Source organism: Onychomys torridus, chromosome 19 (genome assembly GCF_903995425.1).
Source record: "Onychomys torridus chromosome 19, mOncTor1.1, whole genome shotgun sequence".
In the NCBI taxonomy this organism is placed as follows: Eukaryota; Metazoa; Chordata; class Mammalia; order Rodentia; family Cricetidae; genus Onychomys; species Onychomys torridus.
Genome location: NC_050461.1, coordinates 44,077,478 through 44,103,752, shown reverse-complemented (window position 1 = coordinate 44,103,752; position 26,275 = coordinate 44,077,478). Strand labels below are relative to the sequence as shown.

General features: G+C 45.9%; 1 protein-coding gene across 1 annotated transcript in view; it reads right to left on the bottom strand.

Moving 5' to 3' along the window:
• Samd5 (sterile alpha motif domain containing 5) overlaps positions 1–16,468 on the bottom strand; it is a 52,822-nt gene extending 36,354 nt beyond the window's left edge. The window contains exon 1 of the mRNA XM_036169074.1: positions 14,948–16,468. Coding sequence (XP_036024967.1) covers positions 14,948–15,406 — 459 coding nt within the window. The 5' untranslated portion in view covers positions 15,407–16,468. The remainder of the gene's footprint in view (positions 1–14,947) is intronic.
• Between the last annotated feature and the right edge of the window lie 9,807 nt (positions 16,469–26,275).

Here is a 26,275-nt window from a genome sequence, read left to right as displayed (position 1 = left end):
TGGTAAGTGTTGTGGTCTACATGGATGGTAATGCAGACATTCTCAGTTACACAGTTAACCCCACACCCACAGAAGTAGCTCCAAGACTCCTTTTAATAGAGTAAACTTGGGATGTCACACCTGCATCATAGTATCACATATTCCCAAGAGAAGCAGTCAATCTGAAACAAATAACAATGGTAGCATGATTTATAAAAGAAAACAATAACATGTGGGGTACTTCAATTCTATTATTCTTCTGTGACCACTTGGAGTTCATGTATTAAGATTTTTAAAAAGGAAAACAGACTATTAAGTGCAAGGTAAAATAACTAGGTGAAGCTGGGTGGTGGTGGTGCACGCCTGTAATCCCAGCACTTGGGAGGCAGAGCCAGGTGGATCTCTATGAGTTCAAGGCCAGCCTGGGCTACCAAGTGGGTTCCAGGAAAAGGCTCAAAGCTACCCTGTCTTGAAAAACCAAAAAAAAAAAAAAAAAAAAAAAAAAAAAATCTAGGTGAAAATTCTATTCAATAGATGACATGTTTCCATTAAATTTGAACACTTTAAAATTATCTCAATTTAATTTTTTTAAAAGGAATGAATAAAATAATAATAGTGAATTATTGCATGACTCGTAAAATAATTTGTCAAATAGAGATGAGATATTGAATGATGATGAACTTGATGTCAAGCATGGTAGGTACATCTTTAGTCTTACTGTGTTCATAGAAGAAAAAAAATCTTAGAATTTGTTTATTATGAGTTTGGTTAGCAGAGAATACATACCAATTATTTTTCTTCTTTTAACCTGTTCCATATGAAGCAGATCTTAGTTTGTTTATATTTGTAACTGAAAGACCCCCGGAGAGATCTCCCTTCAGGAGAGACCCCCGGCTCAATGAGCACGCAGCGACCACCGATCAGATGCAACAGCATGAGGTTTATTAAAACACAGGTACCTGGGGCAACCAAGCCTCTCGGAAGACCAGCGCGCCTCTGGGTTGGTGGGATGGGTTTTTATAGCAAGAAGCGCGGGAAAGCATTAGTCAAAGGGTTCTGATTGGATAGTTTAAACAAGGCGCGAATGGTTACAAAGCTCTGATTGGACAATTCAAGTGAGGCGCGAATAGTCAAAGGGTTCTGATTGGATAGTTTAAACAAGGCGCGAATGGTTCTGATTGGACAATTCAAGTGAGGCGCGAATATATAAGCATAAATCAAATGGGGCGTGGATTCAGGCTCAGGGCGGTTTGTGGGTTTCCTTGGTAACCAGATATGTGTATCGACTCAACCCCTATCTAGAATTCCAGCTGCTCTGGTTGCCTTCTAGCTGAATTCCTTTGTTCCCCTACGTGCCTCACAAGCTAGGGGGTTTGCACAACAGGGCAATGCTTATCGGCTATCTGGGCTGCGGTGGGGCCATTCTATTTCCTGGAACTGTCTTTTGTTCCCTTATAAGCCTTGCAAACATAGCATTCCTATAGGGGTGCCGGGGGGGTCTTTCATTCCCCCATTTTCTTTTTAACTAAATGGAATCTTTCATTTACTGAGGTGCATAAAGGTGAGGGGCCAGGGGTGGTGGCTCAGTCTCTGACTGATGGAGTCGTTGATATTGTTGAGTTAGTACTAGAGTCTGAACCATCGAAATTCTCTCCTTAATAAATTGAATGAGCCTGTTTAAAATGCAAGGGCCAAACATCAAAATAAGCACAAGGATCAGTAGGGGGCCCATGATGGTCGATATGAGGGTGGTGAGCCATGGGGACCTGCAGAACCATCCCTCGAACCATCCTTGTTGTTCCTCAAAATATCTCTGTCTCTGCTTCAACCGCTCTCTGAGTTTCGCCATGCTATCTCTGACCAAACCTGTATGATCAGCATAGAAACAGCATTCTTCCTTTAGAGTGGCACATAGTCCCCCCTCCTGCAGAAACAGGATGTCCAGTCCCCTACGATTCTGGAGTTCACAATAGGTGGGGGGGGGCCCATATATAATTTAAAAGGGAGTCAAACCATGGGGTCCGGGGGTATTCCGGGCCCGGTAAAGGGCTAAGGGGAGTAGGAGCACCCAGTCTCTAGAGCCAGTTGCAAGCGTCAATTTGGTTAAAGTCTCCTTAATGGTTCTATTAGCTCGTTCTACCTGTCCTGAGCTCTGGGGCCGGTATGCACAATGAAGCTTCCAATCAATCCCCAGCAATCTGGCCACTCTCTGACTTACCTGGGAGACGAAGGCAGGCCCATTATCAGACCCCATTACCTGGGGCATCCCATATCTGGGAAAAATGTCCTCCAACGACGTTGGCTGTTTCCTTCTTGGTGGGGAATGCTTCCATCCATCCAGAAAAGGTGTCCACAAAAACCAGGAGGTAACGGTAGCCATAGAGTCCGGGCTTTACCTCTGTGAAATCTATTTCCCAATGAGTCCCAGGGCGATGGCCCCTTAGGCGGGTTCCCTTGCCTAAGTGGGCCTCTCCGGGGTTCACTTGGGTGCATGCTGGACAGCAGCTAGAGGTCACTTGCTGGAGTATTTGGTCCTGGTTCAGTAGTATAGCCCCAGAAGTCTCGGCGGCCAGTAGGGCCTTCATTCTGCCCTTGCTTAGATGGGTCAGTGCATGAAGGAACTTGAGCATGTATTGGGTATGGGAAGTAGGCATGACTAGTTTGTCTTCTTTTGTATAAGCCTGCTTCTCAGAGTCCCATTCCACCCCCATTTTCTTTGCTAGCTCAGCCGTCCACCGGTATCTCCTACTACCGGTGGCCCCCTGGACCAAAGCAGAACGGTCACTGAGGGGGCCTCCAGAAGGTTATGGGTTGCCCCCCGATCTTGAGGGTTATCCGAGGCTCAGGGGGGGGCTCCTGGCCTGGACCCCCCTAGTCTTCCAGATTAAGGAGGTCCACAGCCTTGGGTCTGGGTCGTCGGGGTCCCTGTGGTCTCTGTGGGCATTCCCGAGCCCAATGTCCTTTTCCCTTGCAGTATGCACACTGGTCCTTTTCCAAGGGGGGTCGCCTTCGTTCTCCCATCCTAACTCCCTCTCTGTCCTGGCCCTGCAACACTACGGTGGCCAATGTCTTGATCCTCTCATCCTGCTTCTGCCACATCCTCTCCTCCCTTTCCTCCGGGGTTTCCCTCTTGTTAAATACTTTCTCTGCCTCCTTTAACAGATCCGAAAGATTCAATGTCGACAGTCCTTCTAACCTCTGTAACTTAGTCCTGATATCTGGGCTCGACTGGTAGATAAATGACAGGATAACTCCTGGCGCCTGCCCTGGGTCCTCTGGATCATAGGGGGTGTACATTCTATAAGTCTCTTTTAGCCTTTCTAAGAATGCGGCCGGCGTCTCCTCCTTTCCCTGGATGGTGCTTCTTACCTGGGCCAAATTAGTAGGCAACCTAGCAGCGGCACGGAGACCCGCTAAGAGCAACTGGCGATAGAGACGTAGGTGTCCCCTACCTTCATCGGTGGTATAATCCCAATTCGGGCGCGTGAGGGGAAAGGCTATGTCAATGAGATTGGGGAGCTGGGTAGGTCTCCCATCGTCGCTGGGGACCAGCTTCCGTGCTTCCAGGAACACCCGCTGCTTCTCCTCCACAGTCAGGAGGGTCTGCAAAAGCTGTTGGCAGTCATCCCAGGTTGGCCGATGGGTCACTAGGATAGACTCAATCAAGTTGGTTAATGCCACGGGATCTTTGGAAAACGGGGGGTTAAATTGTTTCCAGTTATAGAGATCAGAGGCCGAGAATGGCCAGTACTGGAGATGGCGGCCGGGCCCTTCTCTGAGGGGAAAGGCCTTGGATCCCAGGGGGGTGTCATCCTGGCGGGCCCGAAGGCGACCGGCAATAGGTGAGGGAGCCGGGGTCCCCCCTGTGTCCCCGCCAGTTGCCATCCTCTCAGGGGCTGCTGTCCCTCCGATGGCCGGCACCCCTGTTTCCGGTCCCGTGGCTGGCGCAGCCGGTGCCGCGCGATAAGGTGGCGGCTCAGCTGTTAGGAGGTCAATGAGGGGAGGATGGAAGGCTTGAGAGCCTCTTTGCGGGGAAGTATAGGGTATAAGGAGGAGGAAGAAATCGCAGGAGGTGCGGAGGGCGGGGGAGAAGCCGAAGGGGTTTTAGAGGGACCTAGGAGGAGGGCTTGACCCATGGAAATGGGTTTTCTACCAGGGATCTCCAGATGGCTATATAGGGGACCTGGTCTGGGTGCCCGTGGGGTTTGGGAGCAAAAATCTTCCCTTCAACCTGTGAAATCAAAGAGGGTTAAAGGAGCCCTCTCGGGGCCAGCCGACACCCATCATAACCCATTCAGCCTCGCAGAGGGTGGCCCATTTATTCTTTTTGATGATGACTCCTTCCTTGTTGCCACGGCCTTTTACGCCCGACCAGTGGTCGAGAGTGAGGCTCAGGGGCTTAGCGACGGTTTGTCCCATTCTGGTGTCTAGATAAAGAAGAATTAGGCAGCAAACAAGAAACAGACAAACAACAGACAGACGTGACAACAAATCGCGCTGTGCGGCTTCGGCGCAAAACCGAAAGCAAGAACTCAGTCGGGGGTTGGGAGGGTTTGCGCCCTCCGTCCCCTGCCAACACCACGTATCCCTCGGATACCTGGGAGGCCCCGAAAAACCGTGCCCCAAAGGGGACTTCAGACTCCCGTGGAACGTCTTCCAGGGTTGGTGAGCGAAGTCCGGGCTCGTCAGCCCCTTCAGCTTCACCCCGATACAGAACACTAGGGGAGATACCCTAGTGCGGGACTCAGGCGGCCAGGCCTCACGGCAAGTCTGCCTGCCTCCTCTCCCGGCACTACAATCAGGCGGCCCGGCCTCACGGCAGACCTTGCCCGCCTCCTTTCCTGGTCCCTCCGGACGCTGTGCAGGAACAGAACTCAAACACAGAAACAGACAGCACAGAGACAAAACGGACACAGGACGGCTCGAGCTTAAACATAAATACCGAGGCTGGCCGGCTTACCTCCTGATGGTGGGTTGGTGGTCCGTGAGTAGAGGGTCTCTGTCTCCTGGCTGGCTCGCCAAATGAAAGACCCCTGGAGAGATCTCCCTTCAGGAGAGACCCCCGGCTCAATGAGCACGCAGCGACCACCGATCAGATGCAACAGCATGAGGTTTATTAAAACACAGGTACCTGGGGCAACCAAGCCTCTCGGAAGACCAGCGCGCCTCTGGGTTGGTGGGATGGGTTTTTATAGCAAGAAGCGCGGGAAAGCATTAGTCAAAGGGTTCTGATTGGATAGTTTAAACAAGGCGCGAATGGTTACAAAGCTCTGATTGGACAATTCAAGTGAGGCGCGAATAGTCAAAGGGTTCTGATTGGATAGTTTAAACAAGGCGCGAATGGTTCTGATTGGACAATTCAAGTGAGGCGCGAATATATAAGCATAAATCAAATGGGGCGTGGATTCAGGCTCAGGGTGGTTTGTGGGTTTCCTTGGTAACCAGATATGTGTGTCGACTCAACCCCTATCTAGAATTCCAGCTGCTCTGGTTGCCTTCTAGCTGAATTCCTTTGTTCCCCTACGTGCCTCACAAGCTAGGGGGTTTGCACAACAGGGCAATGCTTATCAGCTATCTGGGCTGCGGTGGGGCCATTCTATTTCCTGGAACTGTCTTTTGTTCCCTTATAAGCCTTGCAAACATAGCATTCCTATAGGGGTGCCGGGGACTATTAAGTGCAAGGTAAAATAACTAGGTGAAGCTGGGTGGTGGTGGTGCACACCTGTAATCCCAGCACTTGGGAGGCAGAGCCAGGTGGATCTCTGTGAGTTCAAGGCCAGCCTGGGCTACCAAGTGGGTTCCAGGAAAAGGCTCAAAGCTACCCTGTCTTGAAAAACCAAAAAAAAAAAAAAAAAAAAAAAATCTAGGTGAAAATTCTATTCAATAGATGACATGTTTCCATTAAATTTGAACACTTTAAAATTATCTCAATTTAATTTTTTTAAAAGGAATGAATAAAATAATAATAGTGAATTATTGCATGACTCGTAAAATAATTTGTCAAATAGAGATGAGATATTGAATGATGATGAACTTGATGTCAAGCATGGTAGGTACATCTTTAGTCTTACTGTGTTCATAGAAGAAAAAAAATCTTAGAATTTGTTTATTATGAGTTTGGTTAGCAGAGAATACATACCAATTATTTTTCTTCTCCTTTTAACCTGTTCCATATGAAGCAGATCTTAGTTTGTTTATATTTGTAACATTATGGAAATTTAACAGCGAGATTTTTAGAGATCCTTGGACCATTTATTTCAATTAGAAGTGGTAATGAGATCTCTGTAAACTACTAGCTGTCACTTAGTCTTTATGGAAGACAAATTGTATGCTTAATGCCTCTTGGCATGAGCCAGTCCTTCGCCTTTAATAGTTTTTATATTGACTGAAAACAAATATTGTATTTTTTCTTCTTCTAGTTCTCCTCCCCAAGCCCAAGTCAGTAATCAATTCAAATAGCATTCTTTCATAAAACTTAGGAAAGGCCTGATAATCACCTCAATCCTAGAAATGGTAATAGGAAGTCTGGCCCAGCCAAGGAATACATGTTGCTTGGAACTTTATCCAGGCTATGAGCTCAAGAAGCTATGAGCACCACACTTCCCATTATCTTGCACCTTAGAAAAATGCTCTTCCAAGCACCCCAGAATTGCACTTGGCTATCTTAAGAGCCAGCTCTAGTCTTTATGTGACTGACCTTTAGAAAAATTCACTTCATAGCATGCCTTACAACGCAAGAGCAGACACAAATCTCATTTTGTTACAGGGCACCCTTGATTATGGACCTGCTTTAGTGTTGATTTTTTCCCTCCACTCAAGTGAAGGAACATGTTGAAAACTGTTAAGACTTGACTTGGAAGCATCTGGAAGGAATTTGCAAGAACATAAGGAGAAGCAAATGCCAAGCCCTAAGAATACTGTGACACCATCTGAATGCTGAGCAACCTACCGAGGGAAGCACAGTTAGTGGATGTCCCCCACAGTCTGCCTAAGTCCTCCCCCCCCCCCCCCCCCCGGTGTGCCACAGACACCTCTGCTATAGTTGGCAGAGATCAGTACTGGTGCTTTGGGATTTGAAAATACCATGGACCTAACTGTTGTAAGATACAAACTCTTTGGGCAAATTTCCACGTTGGCAAACATGTTTCTTATTGTTGTAAAAATACAAAAAGGATTATAAATACCATACAGCATAAAACCCACTCTATACATTACAACAAAATTACATCATTCCTCTTAATTACCTGATTGGGTTTCAATTATAGCAGGTGTTTATCCCAAATTAGATCTACCTGAGAAGAATCAGAGCTTGCCCTCATGGGAGACCATCCAAAAACATCTTTGTATGTGCAGAGTTCAAGAAATGCTTCAAATATCAGCAATACTAAAACCTTATAAGTGAATAGTTTAAAGATCACAATGCAATTTTGAAATAGCTTTTAATTTTTTTTTTTTTTTTGAGACAGGGTTTCTCTGTGTAGTTTTGGTGCCTGTCCTGGATCTCGCTCTGTAGACCAGTCTGGCCTCAAACTCACAAAGATCCACCTGGCTCTGCCTTCCCAAGTGCTGGGATTAAAGGCATGCACCACCACCACCCAGCCTAAATAGCTTTATTTTTAAGAAATAATTTTCATTATCACAATCTTCATCACAGAGACTTGATTAGACATCATTTGTATGAAAAATCTACCATGGGTTTATTACCAAATAAATGGGTATTTCCAAATCCCCCTACCATTGGTGTCAGGAGGCCATTCTACATACAGTGCTTCTGCATTCAGCTGCTTATAGTTCTGTGTGTATTACATAGCATATGGAGTTGAGGGACCTGAGCAAGCCTCTGTAAGAGCAACTGGGGATAACCTAGCCAAGCACTTACCATAAGCCAAACTCTTCATCTGCCAAGTGCTCCTCCAGAATGCCTTTTGCTTTCAGCTAGCAACTCCAACAGTGCATCTCCCTGCCTGACCTTAAATGTGTATCATCTCTAGCGAGATTTGACAGTTCATGCCTATAATCCCAGCATTGAAGACACAGAACCAGACAGGTTTTCTCTTGAGTTCTAGGCTGTTCTTGAGCTACAGAACATCCCTTCTCAAAAACCTAATATATGCATGCATGTACACACACACACACACACACACACCTCCATCTATATACCTCACACTGGTCCCAGACATTGATGGTTTGGGCAAGTGAGCAAGAGGAAACAATTCCTCCAGCCCTCCTGGTAATACTTTTGCAGGTGAGAAGGTGAGGAACAAATCTGACAAACATTTGGAAGGCTTCTGCCTTTGGGGATTTTCAGGTGTCCAGTTGTTTGGGGGTGGTGCACAATGCAATATGTCTTCCAAGGTGGAGGATAAGTTGTAGCAGCTTTCTTCCCTCCACACTGAGAAAGAGGGACAGTGTCCAAAGTGCTTCTCTGCACTTGAGAGGTAACATATTCCTCCTTGAGTGTGCTACTCTGGCCTGTTAGCATGTAACCCAAGATGCTGCTAATTTGGAGTAAGTCCCCAAACAATAGAAGATCTGCAATAGCTCCAGGCTACAGTTAAGCCACTCAGTCACTTGGGCTATATAATTCTGTAGATTCAGTGGTGCTTGTGGTGTTCAGGAAAGACAAAAGGAAGCTGTTTGGAATCCTTGGCAAGACCCTGTTAGGTGAATCATATGAAAAGCCCTTAGGATTTTCAAGCAAGGTCTTGCTAGTCCCCTAATCTTGGACTTGTAACCTCCAGAATTGGTAGAGAACAAATTTGAATGCCTAACAGCCTGTGTGTGGTACTTGTTGGAGCAACTCTAGACTGACATGATTTTGATCTCCTAAGTTCAGGAGTGTGAATTCACCTAACCCACGCAGCAACCCTATGAGGTAGTCACTCAGGTTGTCTTTTTTTGCGCCGCAGTCAAAGGTGACCTAGCTTGGTCACGGAATAGAGCTGGGACTTAAATTTAACATCTAGTCTGAGCCTGTGCCCATAACCATAACACTACAGTGTCTTCAGAGGGAGGGATAGGAAGGCACAGTGCTTTTCTTACCTGGGGAACTCTGAGAGCCATGTAACTCACAGAAACCATACGCTAGTGAAGTTTGGGAGAGCACTGGCAGCCCTGCTCTCTGCACATTACTTTCAGAGTAGCTAATAAGTGGAGGAAGAGAGAAGCCTGCTTAGGAGTGACCAAAGAGATGCTTGTGATGCCTACTCACACTTGATAGTTCAAAAGGAATTTACTCTGATCCTGGTGGTTACCCCAGGACAACCCTGAAAATAAGAACCTCTTTAAACCACACACCCCAAGCACCCCTCTGATTCCCTCTCATCCTGGCCTCACAGCAGAGGTCTTTTTCTGAGTATCCTACAGGGCCAACATTTTAATTCCTGAGCCTTCTTCAGTAACTCTTGAGGGATAAATTCTTTTTTTTTTAATGTCATTTCACCACAAATTGATCCTTTTTGTCACTGAAATAAACACAAGGGAAAACTTCTCTGACATCTAATGTTCATAAAAAATAACATTGACCCTTGATATGCTACAACTACCAGATGCCAGGTACTAGACTAGGCCCTGCACCTACAGGTAAAGATCATGTCTATATAGCATGCTGTAATCCGATGCCTAGGGCCTAATCCATGATAGACACCCACTATTGGTTAAATGGAAGGAAAGATGGGCAGGTGGGTGGGTCAATAGATGAACAGCTATACAGGTAGCTTAAAGGAAAGAGGAATGGACAGAAGAAAAGAAGGATGGATGGATATGACAAATGAACACATTGGTGGACAACAGAGCACCAGCTTACATGGAAACTCTACAGATCATAAACATCAGCTCTTGTTTCCTCCCATTTCTTCTTCCCAGTGTTCCAACTGGACCCAAACCAAAAAAGCCTAGAAGGAGCTAGACTAAGGATATTGGTTGAACTGGAGAAACTGAACTTTGCCAGCTTCCAATCTGTCCTGGTAATGTCACACAGACAGAAGGGATTTTTGGGAGGAATAATATTTATTGTCAAGCTGGCTTCTGCCAAGACCCCAGGCAAAATTCCAAAGGCCAGAGCATGTCTTTGCCAGGATCTCTTCCTTTCTAAGGCTCTGTGCCTTCCATGTAGAGCAGCTTTCAAAGCAACTTTGTCTCTCCAAATTCCTTCATCTTAGGCTACCTCCTCATAGCCTATTACCATGGAGCCTTGTTAATTTAATTTACACTAATGTGTGAATGATGGTTAACATTCCTATAGCATTATTAAAGAAAGCTATACCATCTCAAATAGCTCCCACTGGTAGAGAAGCAAGGAGACATTTTCCAGGGAAGAACTCCAGAAGTCTGTCCAGAAGATGGATCAGCAGGTGTGAGAGCTCACTGGGCACACTTGCTGACCTAAACTCAAACCCAAATAAAAGCTGGAGAGGAGAATCAACTCCACAAAGGTGTCTTCTGATCTTCACGCATATGCCATAGCACATGCAACATCTCCTCATACGTACATACTACACGTACAGTGATAATAATAATAAACAAATTAAAATTTTCAAGGACTGTATAAATGCACCCCATTAATGTCCTACCCGGCCACAATGTGACTTCTTGAACAGTTTCTGTGTACTGAAATATCATGGCTTCTAGTGGCTTCCAGAATTCCACTTCCTCCTACCTCTCTGCTAACATGCCCCATGCTCCCATTCCTTGTAAAAAAAATAAGTTAGTGCAACTGTTTATGGTATCCTATGCTTCCCATCAGGGCAACATCACACAGGGTCACCACTGTGGATTCTATCTAGATCTTCCCCACTAGACCTCACAATCTCTGAGGGCAGGATATCTGCCTGCATCCTACCAACCACAGTAAGCTGGAGCCTAAAGAAGGTATTGAGTGGAGAAGCTCAGTCATTAAAAAAAAGTTATACACACAAAAAAGTATATGAAAATTATATACATTTATGTTTGTATGTATGTGCATATAAGTATGTCCCATTACAGAGGTAGAAAGCATAGCAATAGAAAAGCCTAAAAAGAGCAGCCACAGGGTCATCTTTGCTCTTGACTTGAAGCCTGGCCTTCTCAAACTCTTGGTTTTCCATATGAAGAGAACATGGGAGAAGTGTTTTTGTTTTTGTTTTCTTTTTTTCTTAAAGTTTAGCTCACTGATATGGAAACCTGGGCTTTTCTACTGATGCAAATTTTACAGCCCTTTCAGGTCATCCTTGAAAAAAAATTATTCAGTTCAGAGTTCTCTGCAAGAGGCTCACCATCCCCAGTGTGACCATGCTTGGCTTGATCACCTCCAAGCCACACAGTGTTCTCATTGCAGTATAAAATTCCAAGGATGGACCATGCTAATGACTACCAGGGAGAGGGAGCCTACTCTACCAAGCTGAATCCAAATCAGTACAATGAACAGTGCACATTCTGATCATGACCATGACAGAACCAAGGAAATTATGAAAATCAGAACTAGAATGTGGTCACATTTTAAAGAAAAAGGCCCAGCACTGTCTGTGGGAGAGAGAACTGTATCAGAAAACAAACTTCCACACAACTGAAACTCTAGAACTTAAGAGGCCATCATTTATAAACAGCAAATTCCCAAGGAGCAATGTGATTTGCTACATCATAATTGTATGTTTAGTTTTGTATCCATCAATTACATTTTAAATCCTATGTCTATATGTGCTTTTCTTTCTTACAATTAAGCTTTCCAGCTCCATTCTTTCAGTCCCCAGAAGGAGCTTCCTGAAGGAGGTAATGAGACCATCACTGCCCCCATGTGAGTCTTCTTTCAGTTAAAGAAGGAAAATTAAATACAGAAAGCAAACATGGCTGGGCAGTTGTGGCCCATGCCTCTACTCCCAGCACTCAGGAGGCAGAGACAGGAGGATCTCTGTAAATTGGAGGCCAACCTTGTCTACAGAGCTAGTTCCAGGATAGTCAGGGCTACACAGAGAAAAAAATCCTGTCCATAAAAACAAAACAAACAACAAAAACAAAAACAAAAAATAGAAAGTAAAAGTGGACAGGTTTTATCATTAAGCATTACAGTTATAAGATATTTAGGTAAAAGTAAACTCAGAAGTGATGCATGGCGGTGCATACCTATAATCCCAACACTTGGGGAGGCTAGGAGAGGAGGGTCATGAGTCTGAGGACAGTTTAGACTACATAGCTTAATTAAATAAATTTGACAGAAGTAATTCTTTACATGGAAAGTAAATAGTATTACAATGCAAGCTAAATATTTTTATTTATTATGTATGATTTATTTTATTTTATTTTTTTGTTCTTCAAAAGCCCTGGTGTAGCAGGAATCTTAAAAGTTCTTATTAATAAAATCAAACCTGAGACAGGTATTGGGGTGAATGCTGGAAGATCAGAGAAGCAGAACAAGCCACAGCTACCTCACCTCACCAATTCCTCAGCTGATCCTGTTTCCTCAGACTGGAAGCCTCTCAGTCCTCATCCAGAATGAATCTCAGCTGAACTGCTGCTCCAAAGCCTGAAAGCTTACCCAGCCAAATGCTTTAGTTTCTGGGCCTCACCCCTTATATATCTTTCTCTTTCTACCATCACTCCCTGGGAGTAAAGGGGTGAGTCACCATGCTTGGCTGTATCCTTGAACAGATGGATTTCTGCCTCTGGAATGCTAGGATTAAAGGTGTGTGCTACCACTGCCTACCCTCTATGTTTAATATTGTGGCTGTTCTGTCTCTCACCCCAGATAAGTTTATTAGGGTGCACAATATTTCGGGGAACACAATACCACCACACCCTGGCTTTCCTGGAACTCACTCTGAAGACCAGGTTGGCCTTGAACTCAGAACTCAGAGATCTGCCTGCCTCTGCCTCCCAAGGTGCTGGGATTAAAGGCATGCATCACCACTGCCTGGCCCCTGCAAACTGATTGTTTTTATACAAATCTGACTTACAAACATATACTGTCATTAGATGTGATGGTCATTCCTGTGATCCTAGAACTCAAGAGACAGAGGCAAGAGGATCTGGAGTTCAAGACTAGCCTCAGCTCTACAGTGAGTTCTGAAGCTACAAGAGATCTTGCAAAAAGAAAAGAAAGGGAAATGCATTTGCCATGTTACTTACTGCTGTAAGCAGGACTCACATCTCAGAGCCTCTGCTTAAACTTTGCATCTGTCCCTTTAACGCTTTCCAGCTTGGAAATTAGATGTTTAGGCTTGTTTTTGTTAGTTTGTTTTTGTTTTTTGTTTTTGTGCTTTACAACAATTGAACCAAAGTGCATTACTTTATGCTATCCACTCTCATCCTCAGCCCATGCCTCCCATCCTCTCAGCCACATTTCATGATACCTGTCCTGAAGATTCAACTGGTCCTCGATTGGCTCGTGGTACAACCTCATTTTCCTTCCTGGGATATTAGTAACAAACATGGAGCAGGGCTCCTGCTCCTTTAGTCCTGGACCAAGTGTATGTTCTGCTGACCATAGTCCTTCTAACCACACCGGATATCCTATAAGGCTAGCTGCCAGTGATGCATGTGATTTCGACTCTCCATTCCTGATCCCAGCATCCATCAATGGTACTGGGTCAGAGCAGGTGGCTGGCACATGTGTTTGAGGCAAACCTTCCTCAACCTATCCTTACAAAAGCAATGCACGTTCTCAGACAGGTGATCTCAATTGCCTCCCCTACCTGCAAGATAACAGGTGGATAATAATAAACCTTCATTTCCTTTTACTGTATCTACTTTTTGCAGCACTGACCCTTGAACTTGCTTCCATTAGGCGTTATCACCTTCACTTGAGGCTACAGAGCACCTCCAGGGCTGGTGCCGCCCACAGGATAATTAGGCCAGGCATTTCCTCCTGAAGTGTTGTGTTAACACACTCCTGGCCAGCTACGCTTTCTTGCCAGAGCTTTTCTACTGGGCTTCTCCAGGCCCTTACTTCCAGGCTGAGATGTTCATTTTCCTATGAGTTCCGGGCAAACCCAGGCATTACCTGTGCTCCCAGCGTCTGTGCCACAAACCAACCCGCTTAACTAAACCAAGCCAGTTGGAGCTCGGGGCAGCACTTGGAGGTGAAAATGCACTTTCTGGTACTTAATTGCTCAACCCCCACCCCCAACCCCTGCCGGACTCCACATGACAGCGTGTCTTACAGAGCAACTGTGAGAATGCATAACCTGGCCTCACATGCAAGAATTCCTTTCTGGGAACTGAAATGCCACTTCCTTCTGTCCTTCCCCAAACAGATCCACTCTAGACTTTGTAGAAGGATGTACCTTCCTTTCGTCTGGATCAATGAGTCAAACTTATACCACAGATCCCAAAAGCACACTCTGAAGTCCAGTTACCCCATTTGTTCAACATCCCATCATCCTGGAATACTTCAGCCTAAGGAACCTATCTCATGTGAATAGGCACCTGCTTTGTTTTAAATTCCCCCACTCTTACCCCCAGGTTCGTGTTAACGGTACACGTCTCAGGAGCAGGGAACTGAGACCAGCAGGACCTTAATTTCCCTTCTCCTTCAGAATAGCCACCTATTGCTCTTGAAGTTTCTCAAAACTCAGGGGGAAAAAGTAAAGAAAAAGAAAAAAGAAGGTTGAAAATAAAACAGACGTAACCCATATTTTTGGTAGTCTTCAAATGCAACACTACTAGAGGCATTCGGATTTTCCAGTGGTCACCAACAGCAAGCACCCACTCATTCCTTGCCCAGGACTTGACCATCAAGCCCACATACAACAGGGTGCCCTGTGCCTGCCTGGCTCAGAGTTGTCTAGATGCAGAATCTGACTGACCAGCTATTACTGACCCCAGGACGGACAGAATACACAGCTAACACAGAAAATAGAAGAGTCCCAGACACCCCAAACACCCTGGCCTCTCAGTTGTCACTTAGACTATCTGCTGAGCCGCTGCAGAAGCGCCAGGCCTGGTCCCCCCACCCCCCCGCTGCGCCCCCAAGGCCGCCCGGGCGGCGCCTCCTTACCTTGCGCGAGTACGGGGGCTTGCTCAGGTGGATGCCATCGCGGACCAGCTTATCCCGGATCATGATCTTCAGCTTCAGCTTGGGGTAGCTCACCAGCTCCCTGCTGCGGGGAGCGCTCGTCTGGCCACGGGGGTCCCCGCGAGTACCCTGGGCCGAGCCGCCACATGGCTCCCCCCGGCGGCCTGGGGGCACCGGGTCCACCTGCGGTGCGGGTGGCACCGGCTGCGGCTCGAGCGTGAAGTAGAGGCCGGCGGCGGCCGCGTCCTGTTCCCGCAGCCGGCGCACAGCCTCCAGGATGCGCCGGCGGTGCGCTGGAGCCAGCACCCCGATGGCATCCAGGTCCGGGTCTCCGATCTGCTTGCACACTTCCAGGTCATCGTAGCCATTATCCACGAAGGACTCGGCGTACTGCGGGAGCTGTAACGCTTTCAGCCACTCGTAAACTATGTTGGTGCACATGGCTGAGACTAGGAACTCGCCGGCGAGTACCCAAGTGGCACTGGCGGCACCAGTTCTTGGAACTTTTAATCCTCTCCTGGAAGGGGGTGGGGAGAAGAGACAGCTGGAAAAGTTTCTTGGTTAGTGGCTAGGCTCCCGCGGCAGAGCAAAAGCCATGGGAGGCAAGCCTGGGAGAGAGCGAGCGTGAGCGAGAAGCGTCTAGCAGCAGCGATGTGGATTCCCCGAGCAGGCGCGGCGCTCGCGGGCACTGGCGGCTGGGCGAGCGGCTCGGCTCCGCGCCGCCCCTGGATGCGCGGCCTCCGCGGGGAGGGGCGCGCGGGCGGGGCCGGGCACACCCCTCGCACCCGCACGGGTCACCGTCGCGCCGCGCCGCCCAGGAGTTTCCCCAGCCCGGCCAGTCCGGAGGCTGCGCGCTGCATGTCGCTTTCTGGACCCCCGCCGTGGGCGTCTGCACCCGCGTCCCTCGTTGGGGAGGTGGCTCCGGCCGGTAGACCCGCGGATCCCCGGCGAGCTCCTGGTCTGCGCGCGTGTCAGTCACTGTCGTTCCTGGGGTCACAGTGACCCGGCGGTTATTAAGCTTCCGGACTCCGGTGGCTACGTTTGATATCTTTCGACATTTCTGTTGAATCCGACTTCTCTAAACCCTTAGATTTCTCTTCGCTCAGTTCCCAAGCCAATAGTGACTCTCGCCCGCGCGTCCAAGGGCAGGTCCCCGCCACCCCGTTGGGCTGAGCGACGCTGTTAAGTCCAGTGTCCCTTTTCCCTTCTCGATGCACGTACAATGTCCCTTCCAAGGAGCCTGCTGCCAGTCTGGAGTCGCACGGTGTGTCTGCCTCTGTGATCCTGCGTTCTATGCCCTGAGCGGCAGCGTTTTGGCAGCAGGGTGGGCGCAACGTGGGGACCGTCCAGCCTGATGGGCGCGCGGCCCCTCCTCGCTACAGCTAGTCACGCTGGGTGCTCATCGGGAGGGGCACGGCTGCTCCGGGTTGCCTTGTCCTTCCAGGACCATCAGATCTGCGAAAGTTTGGGATGGGTTATTACTTTCTCCTTGGCCAGCGCATCCCTACCTGGTCTCCATAACCCACCCACCCACCCCCATCCTGACACACACACACCGCGTTGTGTCAGACCCCCTCGATCTTGCCTGCCTTCTGCTTTTTCCCCCACCTCTCCTCACAATCATTCTGCCCCAGGTGGGTGGCTGCATGCCCAGGGACACGTGAGGCTTTCTGCCTTGGAGACGGGGATCACAGCAGACTCTCCCTTCTCTGCCCCAGGATCGCGTGTTAATCAATACACCACCATGCAGCTTGCTTTAAAAAGAACGCTAGGGCATCCAGCACTTTCTGTCTAGATGAGAGTAACAAAATCAACCGAGATTCCCCCTGGTGCCAACGTCCCAGCTTTGAAGGTGTGGGGCGAGGGACCCGAGTTCCTGGACAGCCTTTCCCTAGGTCTGATCTTTTGTGAAAAAGACAAAACCTTAAGAAACCTTACAGGCGGCAACAACTTCCTCCCTTTTCACAGAAGTAAGAGTCAGGTTCACTCTTGAGCTAGTGTTTAAAGACCATTTTCCTGGAGTCCTCATGGGGCAGTGACTGTCTCTTGCCATGACAGTGATGGGTGAGAATGAGTAGTTTTAGTGTCCTTTCCCTATCTTCAGGGCCTTAGGTTGTGGGGAAGGGATTATCTGTGTTTCTCTTCCTCTAAATTAGCGTAGCCCCCTTGGACATGCACACTGAGAGTCAGATGATATCTTTATGGTCTGGAAAATACCTGTTATAAATGCACCCAAAATGCTCCCATATTTCTACAGTGTGGTGGGGGACAGTAGTGAGAGTGAGGGGGTGGCTGGGTGTCTCTGTTCCCAAGCTCCTGAACCCAACAATCTCACATTGAAAAAGAGCTACCAGAAAGGACCTTACATTTGGAAAGAGGAGAAAGACAACGCGGGTAGTCGTGGAGCTGTATCGGTCCCTATCCTTTTATCACCCGAGTTGCCCTTTCCAGAGCCTGGATTAAGGTCCAGAGCAATGCTCTGGGTAGCACCCGACCCTCCCTGTCTAATGCAGATCTCAGCTAACCTACTGTGTCTTGCCAAAGCAAGCTCACAGTGCCCCCTCGTGTCCAAGTGCTAGAATTTTAAGGCGTTGCCCAAGTCCCAAACTTGTTTTGTTCCGCAGAAGGGAGAGGGCTTTGTGGTTCCTAGTCACCTTAAAGTACAGATAATGTCCTCATGGATACCTCTATATCTCAGTGCTTTGTCAGGAAAACTTTTGTGGTTTTGGAGAGGCGAATATTCCAGTCGTTTAAAAATAATTTTAATGCAAGGGAACAGAAGCGATCAGCAGATACCCGTTTGGAAGTTGGTATCGTATGCCAGACATCTCCATGTATGTCTAAACATATGTGGTACATAATAGCACTATCCGCTAACTTCCAGAAAAAAAGACGATACATCTCTGAAACATTCACTTTGCATCTGTTCACTATAGAGTCAGGGGGAGAGAACTGTGAAGAGGAAAACTGAGGGCCAGGCTTCCAGCTACTGGACTTCGACATCCCCAACTGCTCCTAGAGTAACAAGCAGAAAACATTGGGCTAGTTGTAAAAGCTTAGTCTCTGATTTATTCTTGATGTTTAGTTTTTTTTAAAAAAAGGAAGCCTAAAGCTTTTGAGCTTATTGCCATGGTTTTTCTTACCCAAGTTGTGTGAAAAGTCCAATAACATTACTTGATAGTCCTTCACCTTCTCAAACACAGCCTCTTCCCCTCGGGGAGCTTCAGGACATTCATTTTGTCTCGTTAATCTTCAGCAAGCCAGTGAGTATTTTTATTTCCATTTTACAATTAGGGGAACTGTATTGGAGGAAGATGAATGGCTTGCCCAAGGTCATGTGGTAAATCAGGATAGAGACAAGAACAAGCCGGTCTTGTTGAAGCCTCTCCTTCTCCGTAGGCAGCAGGAATTCTCCCTTATTTATGTTCAGGGCACTGCCCAATTGGGAAATAAAGCATCTCTCTCAGGAGGGGATGGCTTTTTATGAATTAATCATTTGTTAATCAGTCATAAATAAAATCTCCTGGCTTTTGACTTCTCGCTTTCCTCTTTTGCACACTTTTCCTGTGCTTGCTCAAGTCTCTGTGTGAAGCTGAGGGAATTCTATGCCTCTGCTGCTGCCATAGAGAGACTCTTGATAGACTTCATTTATTTCTGAAGTCACAAGTGCAAAACTTCTGCATCCTGTACTTGTCTCTCCTTCCCTTGGAGGCACCTAGTCCAGAATGAACAATGGTGAGCAGATGGCTCAATGAACAGAGTAACTTGCTGCATGGAGTTCCTATCCTGTGTCCAGATACTTCTGCACCCAACTAAAAATAGTTAGGCTGGCTGCAGGGGCATGGGCCTGGAATTCCAGTGCTGGTGGAAGGGGGAGGAGTCAGACACAGGTAGATCCCAGGGACACTTGAGAGCCAAATTGGGGAGGTCCAGACTCACTGAGACCCTTTCTAATAAAAATAAGGTTGACCATGAGCTGGCAGTTTTCAGAGGCTGACTTACAGCCTCAGCCATGCACATACAGTCAATTACCATGTGCACACATGCAGAGAAGTGACTGATTTTAAGATTTAGAAGCCTTCGGGAGCTAAAAGCCCATGCCTTAGCCACCACAGCACCCAAATTTACACAGAGGAAGTAGAAGTCCAGGAAACTCAGGTCTCCTACTGAAGTTCACATGTGTGACAGACCCTATTTCTCTCCCTGCTGGCCCTGTACAACATTACCTACTTTTACCTGGTTATTGTCAAAAGCATATTTATTCATCAGTGCTTACAGAGTAGATAGTACCAGACACCAAAAACAAAACAAAACAAAACAAAACAAAACAAAACAAAACAAAACAAAACACAGTTTTTTCTTCACTAGTGGCAACTGGAGAGATTTCACCATATAGAAACTTAACTGGTATGGGTTTTTGTTTTGTTTTGTTTTTGTTTTTTACTATGTGATCTCCCATCCAAGTACCAACCACATCTAACCTGGATTAGCTTCCAAGATCAGGCACACCAAGGGGTGTGTAGCTGTAGACCTGTACCCTGTGAATTTTGGAAATCATACTGTACTGGCAGGGACCATGTGTCTACCTGGCACAACTAGAGTCATCAGAGAAGAAGGAGCCTCAGCTGAGGAAATGCCTCCCTGAGATCCAGCTGTAAGGCATTTTCTCAATTAGTGATCAATGGGGGAGGGCCCAGCTGCCCATGGTAGGTGGTGCCATCTCCGTGCTGCTGGTCCTGGGCTCTATAGGAAAGCAGATTGAGCAAGCCAGGGGAAGCAAGTCAGTAAGCAGCTCTCCTCCGTGGCTTCGGCCCTGCTTGCGTTCCTGTCCTGACTTCTTCCAATGGTCTGGAAGTGTAAACCAAATAAACCCTTTCCTACCCAACTTGCTTTTTGGTGGTGGTGTTTTGTCTTAACAGTGAAAACCCTAAGACACATACTATTAACCAGATTAGAAATTGAACCTTGACATTCAGAACCCCTCATACACATTTTAAGTGTCTCTCATGATCCTGTTCATAGCCTTAAAACATCAAGATAATTTACCCCACACACCTTGTCAAGTACCTTTACTTTTTACAAGGTAGTTTTGATGGATAATGCTTTCTTAGAGTTTTTTCATTAAAGAAAAATTAGAAACCAATGTTGATTGTTATTGAATACACTGAGGTGTGGGCTCTTGTCATTTGATTTATTCCTTGATTTAACTGGGCTTTGTTGTATTTGCAATAGTGACTCTTCTTTAAATGAAAATCCCTGGGAAAGTAGATTGCGGAGAAAGTTTCTATTTAAATACCATTTCAGAACTATTTTGCAATGATAATAACTATGGAACATGCAAAGTTAACACTGACATTCTCAGTGTAATTAATGATAATTATATTCAGGTTTTAAAGTCTAAATATCAGAAAGCAGCTTTTCTGCTCAGAAACTCGATTCGGGACTGCCAGATGAGAAAAAAATAATAATTTGTTTTGAAATTTTCCTGGTGTTCCATAAGGTTCCACACTACTTTACTTAGAAGATAAGTGTTCATACCTAGTGTGTATAAAAATTAAATTCCATTAACATCTATTAAACATCAGTCCCCTGGGTGTCTAGCCTTGTAAAAGTTGAGCATATATAATATTAATCTTAAAATGCTAAATAAGTCTTGCCTCTGTTTAAAGCACAAGCAGAAAGCTTCTCAAAGGCTGTATGCCACAGGAGAAAGGAGAGTAACGTGCTTGAGTGATGTAACAGGCAATCTGCTCTTCAGTGGGTGGGAGTGAGGTGTGGGCTTGGCACCTTAATTGGGGGCAGGCTGGGTGGGGATTTCTGTTAATGGGCTTGGGCCCTGGATGTTATATTTATGTGTGACAACATATTTGAAAGAGGGAGAGACAAGGAGCAGTGGGGAGTACCAGCGGGAAGCCATGAGATTATGGCTTGCTATTATCTAACAGGCCTTTCTTTTTTAAAGGAAGGCACAAAGCAGGTGAAGAATGTTCTAGAAGTCTTTGGCTTAGAGGTCACCAAGAGGAGAACAAGAGACTATATTCGTGATAGAAAGTAACACGAAACCCATGAAAGAACACTCTTGTCCCATTATGTCTGCTCATCTCCAAACTATATTTGAAATGCACCCCAAAGATGAACCCAGCATTTCCCGAGGTAAAAATAGGGGTGCAGGGCACTGCTAGGTAACGCGAGCAACACTTGGGAATACCCTTTTTTCTTTTCTTTTTCAGTCTAAGAAAAGCTAACTTAGCACTTAAAAGTTATGTAACTTCCAACAAGTGAAATGATACTGATAAAAAATCTCTTAGGCAAGTGAAAAATTAGTTAAATATGTCATCACAACAATGAAATCCTTGGACTTCAGCAGAGAACAGCTGCTCCCAGGTGAGGGTTTATTTCGAGGCAAGAGTTAGGACAAATGGCTCCTGACTCCGAGGCCTCTGTGGTTCCTGAGGACTGGGAGGCTGCTGATATTCTGGTTTTGAGAGTACAGGAGCGTCATGTTTTTGCAGGAACATTTTATTCCTTCTTATACGGAGTGAAGAACATAGGTGCTGATCCCACTAATGCCATGTTTTCCTCCTCTGGTTCTGCATTTGACTCCTTAGCCACCTTGGATTTTAAGAATAGGACCGGTGGATAAATGTATGCATGACAAAAATTAGAAACTGCTGACAACCACTGAGCCAGTATCCCTCAGGACAGACTGCTCCTAACTGAGGCCCGTTATCCTTGAAGGCAGGTCACACCCTGGAGCAAGAACTATCAGATTCTGAAAACCAGATTGTTCCCACAAGCGGTAACCACGATAACAACTTCTGCAGGACCAGAAGTGAGACAGTAATCCCCGGACTCTGCTGGACCAGGACTGCTTAATTATGCCGACCTCTTATGCTCCCTGCCCCAGCTCTTCCTCTACTTAAACATACAGCTCCTGTCAGTCAAAGAAGTACTTGTGATGATGGCCTCTTATCTGTTCCACCCACAATGAGCATGTTGGTTAAATCACCTCTCTCGGCTTTTCATTATTGCTTATCTCTTTAACTAGAGTGTGAAGAATGAGTGGCTGACTTACCCTGTTGGTATTACCAGAACTATTAGGGTCACAGCCTGCTGTGGCAGCCCTGACAGCCTGCCTAGCCACCTGACCTTAATAGACCAATTTAACTGAAGAGAGAGAAAAACAGAGAGAGAAAGACAGAGAGACAGAGACAGAGAGAGACAGGGACAAAGACAAACTGTCCTCTGACCTCCACACACAAGCCATGACATGTGGATACCCACTCCCACAAACAAATAAATGAATAAATTTCAAAATACAATAAAATAGAGAAGCAGAGGCTTGAACTATTAAGACAAACATATTGATATCTATCAAATTCTCAAAAATTCGGAAGTTTAGCAACAAACTCTTTGGCAAGGTGATAAGATGCAGAGCTATTCTCACTAAGGGTTAGAAAAAGAAAATGAGTGTGGCCTGCTGGCACAGACTGTAATCCCAGCTCCTTGGGGGTGCCAAGGCAGATGTAGCCTGGGCTGCAGAGTCAAGACCAGCTTGGACCAATTGTGAGGCACTGTCTAAATATAAATGGAGAAAAGAGAGCTTCAATTCTAGGCACTAACTTCAATGAGTCCCCACCCAGCACAGTACAATAATGTGAGGATTACCAACAAGGATGATAAGTAAAATGGATCGAAGTTCATCAAATATGGAATCCTGTACTGGTTTCATAAAACTTAAATTAGCTAAGAGAAAGTTGTGGATATTAAGACAAAGTTCTTCAGGCCAGACCCAGACAATTTTGTAGCTGGCAAACAATGAAGGAAAGGGCCCATGCCTGCCTGTCTGAAGTAATAACCATTTCAACTGAGGCAGAGAAGCATAGGATGTGGTTTAGTAACTATGGACTCCTCTTGGCATGGGCTATGCGCAAACCCCTCTTTTATTAATGCACTTGATAGCTTAGATTCTTCACTAGCATGTACCATGTATACACACTCTTCCCTGAACAATGTCCCTAGCAACCTGTTAGCAACCTGGGATCCCTGCCTGGATGCACACCACTCTACCCTCCCCTTGTCAACAATGAAACCTAGATTCTATCCAATTGTACTCTCCTTTGGTGTGGGTACAAGACCAGAAGACAGCATTTTATGGCATTCATTACAAGTGATGTTTTAAAAACTACAAATAAAACATTGCACAAGATAGCTGAGAGAAGAATGCAGAGCAACCAGGACTTAGCTTGGTGTTTTTGGAAAGCCTGTGAGCTGGAGCACAGTGACACTGGGGAGGGGACAATGACTGGAATAGAAAGAGGGGGCAGGGCCAAGTCCCTGAAGATTCTAGAGCTTGTTGCATGTGTGTCGTTGGAGCTCCTGAAGGTCTAGTCACAGGGGCAGTCAGAGCCGATCCAACATTTAGGAGGACCTTTCTGAATGTTTCATGGAGCAGAAGCCCCAGTGGCTAAGAGTTGGACCAGTTAGGAATCAAGTTCATAGGCCCCGAGAGAAAAGAGCCACTTTAACTTGACACGACAGTAGTAAAGATGGCAAGAAGCGTGTGGAATTTGTGGTGTTTGCTGGAAACAGCCAGAGAGAAAAAGAGGGTCTCAAGGGTGACTCTTGAGCATGTGATGGGTTGTTACCTTCTGTTGGTTAGTCTCGGGTCTCAAGTGCTCTGCATCTGGACCCACCTGAGAGCAAAGCTGCTGAGCACGCATGTAAGGGAAGTGTTTGATCAGGTGACTTGATGAGGAAAGAGCTGTCCTCAGTATGGGTGGGACCTTCAGGCGGCAGCCAGGTAAGAGGTCTGAGGGAAGGGGCTCGGCTCTTGCCTGCGTGCGTGCACAGCTCAATGGTGAGTTATTTCATTTGCTGTTAGCACCTTCGTCTACGTGCTTTGTTGTCTCACCTACCCCCTTGTCGCTATGGCCACAACTGCTGAAGCCGCCACGGTATCAGAACCCAGCTTCTTTGAGTTTCCAAAATGGACTGAAGACCAGGCACTCTTCAAGAATCCTGCAGGTCTTCAGCACTGGGTTAAGACTGTTAATGTGCCCAGTCTTGGATACTGAGCATCTACTGCAGGAGTTCTCAACCTGTGTGTCCTGACTCCCCCATGGGGCTTGCATATCAGATCTATATTTACATTACATTACAACTCATAACAGTAGCAAAAATACGGTTATGAAGCAGCAAAGAAACAATTTTATGGTTGGGGATCACCACAACATGAGGAACTGTGTAAAAGGGTCGCAGTGTTTAGAAGGTTGAAAACCATTGGTCTACTTGGTTCTCAGCCTCTTCCATGTAAAAACAGTCATTGCTGGCCTACCAGACAGACATAAATTAGTCTAATAAATCTCCTTTTGCCACAAGTACGTCACAAATTCTGCATGTTTATTTCCTCTGGGCTGTGGTCCTGGGTTGCATTAGAAAGCAAGACATGGGGAGCAAGCTGGTAACTCCAGTATCTCTGCTTTGGCTCCTGCTTCCAGGTTCCCGCTTTGATTTCCTGCCCTCACTTCCTTTCAGGAGGAACTGGAAGCCGGAAGCTGAAATAAACTCTTTCTTCCCTGAGTTGTTTTTAATTATTGTGTTTTATCCCAGCAACAGACACCAAGTAGGACACAAGGTGATAATTTTGAAAGGCCTCATTTGGATAAATCACCTAGCAAAGCCATACTGGTGACATTGGTGGTCCAGAAGGCAAGGTGTCACTTGGCACAAGTTACAGTCACTTATACAACAGTTACGGTACAGTGATGGAGGTACCAGCCCTGACATCGGAGAAACAAGGGCTGGTTAAGCCCTGATGGAATTTCAGAGAACACAACTTTCACAACCCACCTTCATGTAACCCGCCATCCGACAAACACTGCAAGAGCAGAAATTACAGGTCTTAGGAGTCTTTTCCCAGGGCCTGAGATCAGTGGTGTCGATGAGTGGAGACAATTTATAAGTCACTGACTGGGCACAGAGACATAAATTCCAGGGACAAAAGAAATAAAAGAAAGAGGAGCACAGAGGCGGGATGAAAGGGAGACTTTCTTAACTTTTATTGCATTAATTTAATTCTATTCCTGGAAATAATAGAAAATGACTTAAGGCAATTTCTTTTTTCTTTCCAGAAAAATCCAAAAGAATTTTGCTTTTGATTGGTAAAAAGAAGGCGAGAATAACTCATGAGGATCACCACGAGGGGTTTATAAAATATAAAAGCTATACAGTAGACCTTTTCCTGAGAGGTAAAAATTTAAGATCTTTGCAAAAACTATGTTCTCCAGTCGCCCCACTAGATTAATGGAGACGGGGGATTTTTATTATTTTTTGACCAAAAAAAACTTAGAGTGTGCATTAAAATGGAAATCCAATGAGGAAGACACTAGATGATAAATAAGAACATAATGATAGATTATGTAACCTTGAATGAATATATGTTCATATATCTTTTAGTTCCTTGTGGAATTGTGAGGTGGGAGAGGCAGATTCTTTGAAATAAATGATGGCAGTGTGAGTGTGTGGTAGAAATTCTGTGCCTTTCCTTAAAATATGTGCATCTTCTAAAGAGAAAAAAAAAAAAAACACATGACTCCTCTGTTCAGAGAAACTTACACAATATGATGAGCCAAATGAATTATCTAACATTAAAAGTAAGCCTGGGGGTCTGGGGAGGGGGGTTGGATAAATGGCTAGGAGCCAGCCCTGCTTTTCAGAGGACCCAGGTTTGGTTTCCAGAACCGACAGTGGGTGAATTACAACCACCTGTTAATTCCAGTTCCAGGGGATCTGACTCCTCTGTCCTCTGTGGGCACCCATACTCACATTTTTTAAAAATGCTTGGTCAGTACAGAGAAATCCATAAACAAAATATTTTAATATAACTTGTTTTAGATAAATTCTGTTTTTCATAAAGCTATTAGATTCTGAATTGTTTTTCCCTCTGCAAGTATTTAAATGCAATGAAGTTAAAACAATTGGGAAGTAGAGAATGTTTTCAATAATTAAAAGAAAAATGTTATTCCTTTGTAGTAACAACATACATTAATAGGATACATTGACAATGTCAGATTCTGTAACCTCTGTTTGGTTTCATGTTGACCTATTTCCTTGTGGTACTGGACACTGGTTTCTCCCACTATGTAACCCCTTTGCTGAGATGACAAGCCACTGATTGTCCTCCCAAGCTTTTACTTTCTGAGCCTCTTCTTTTGGCCCTCTCTGGTAGAAAACCATCCCGATTTCCAGAGTTCTCTCAGTATGCTTCTTCCCCATTGCAACTCACAGACTCTCTGTGAATGACTCAAA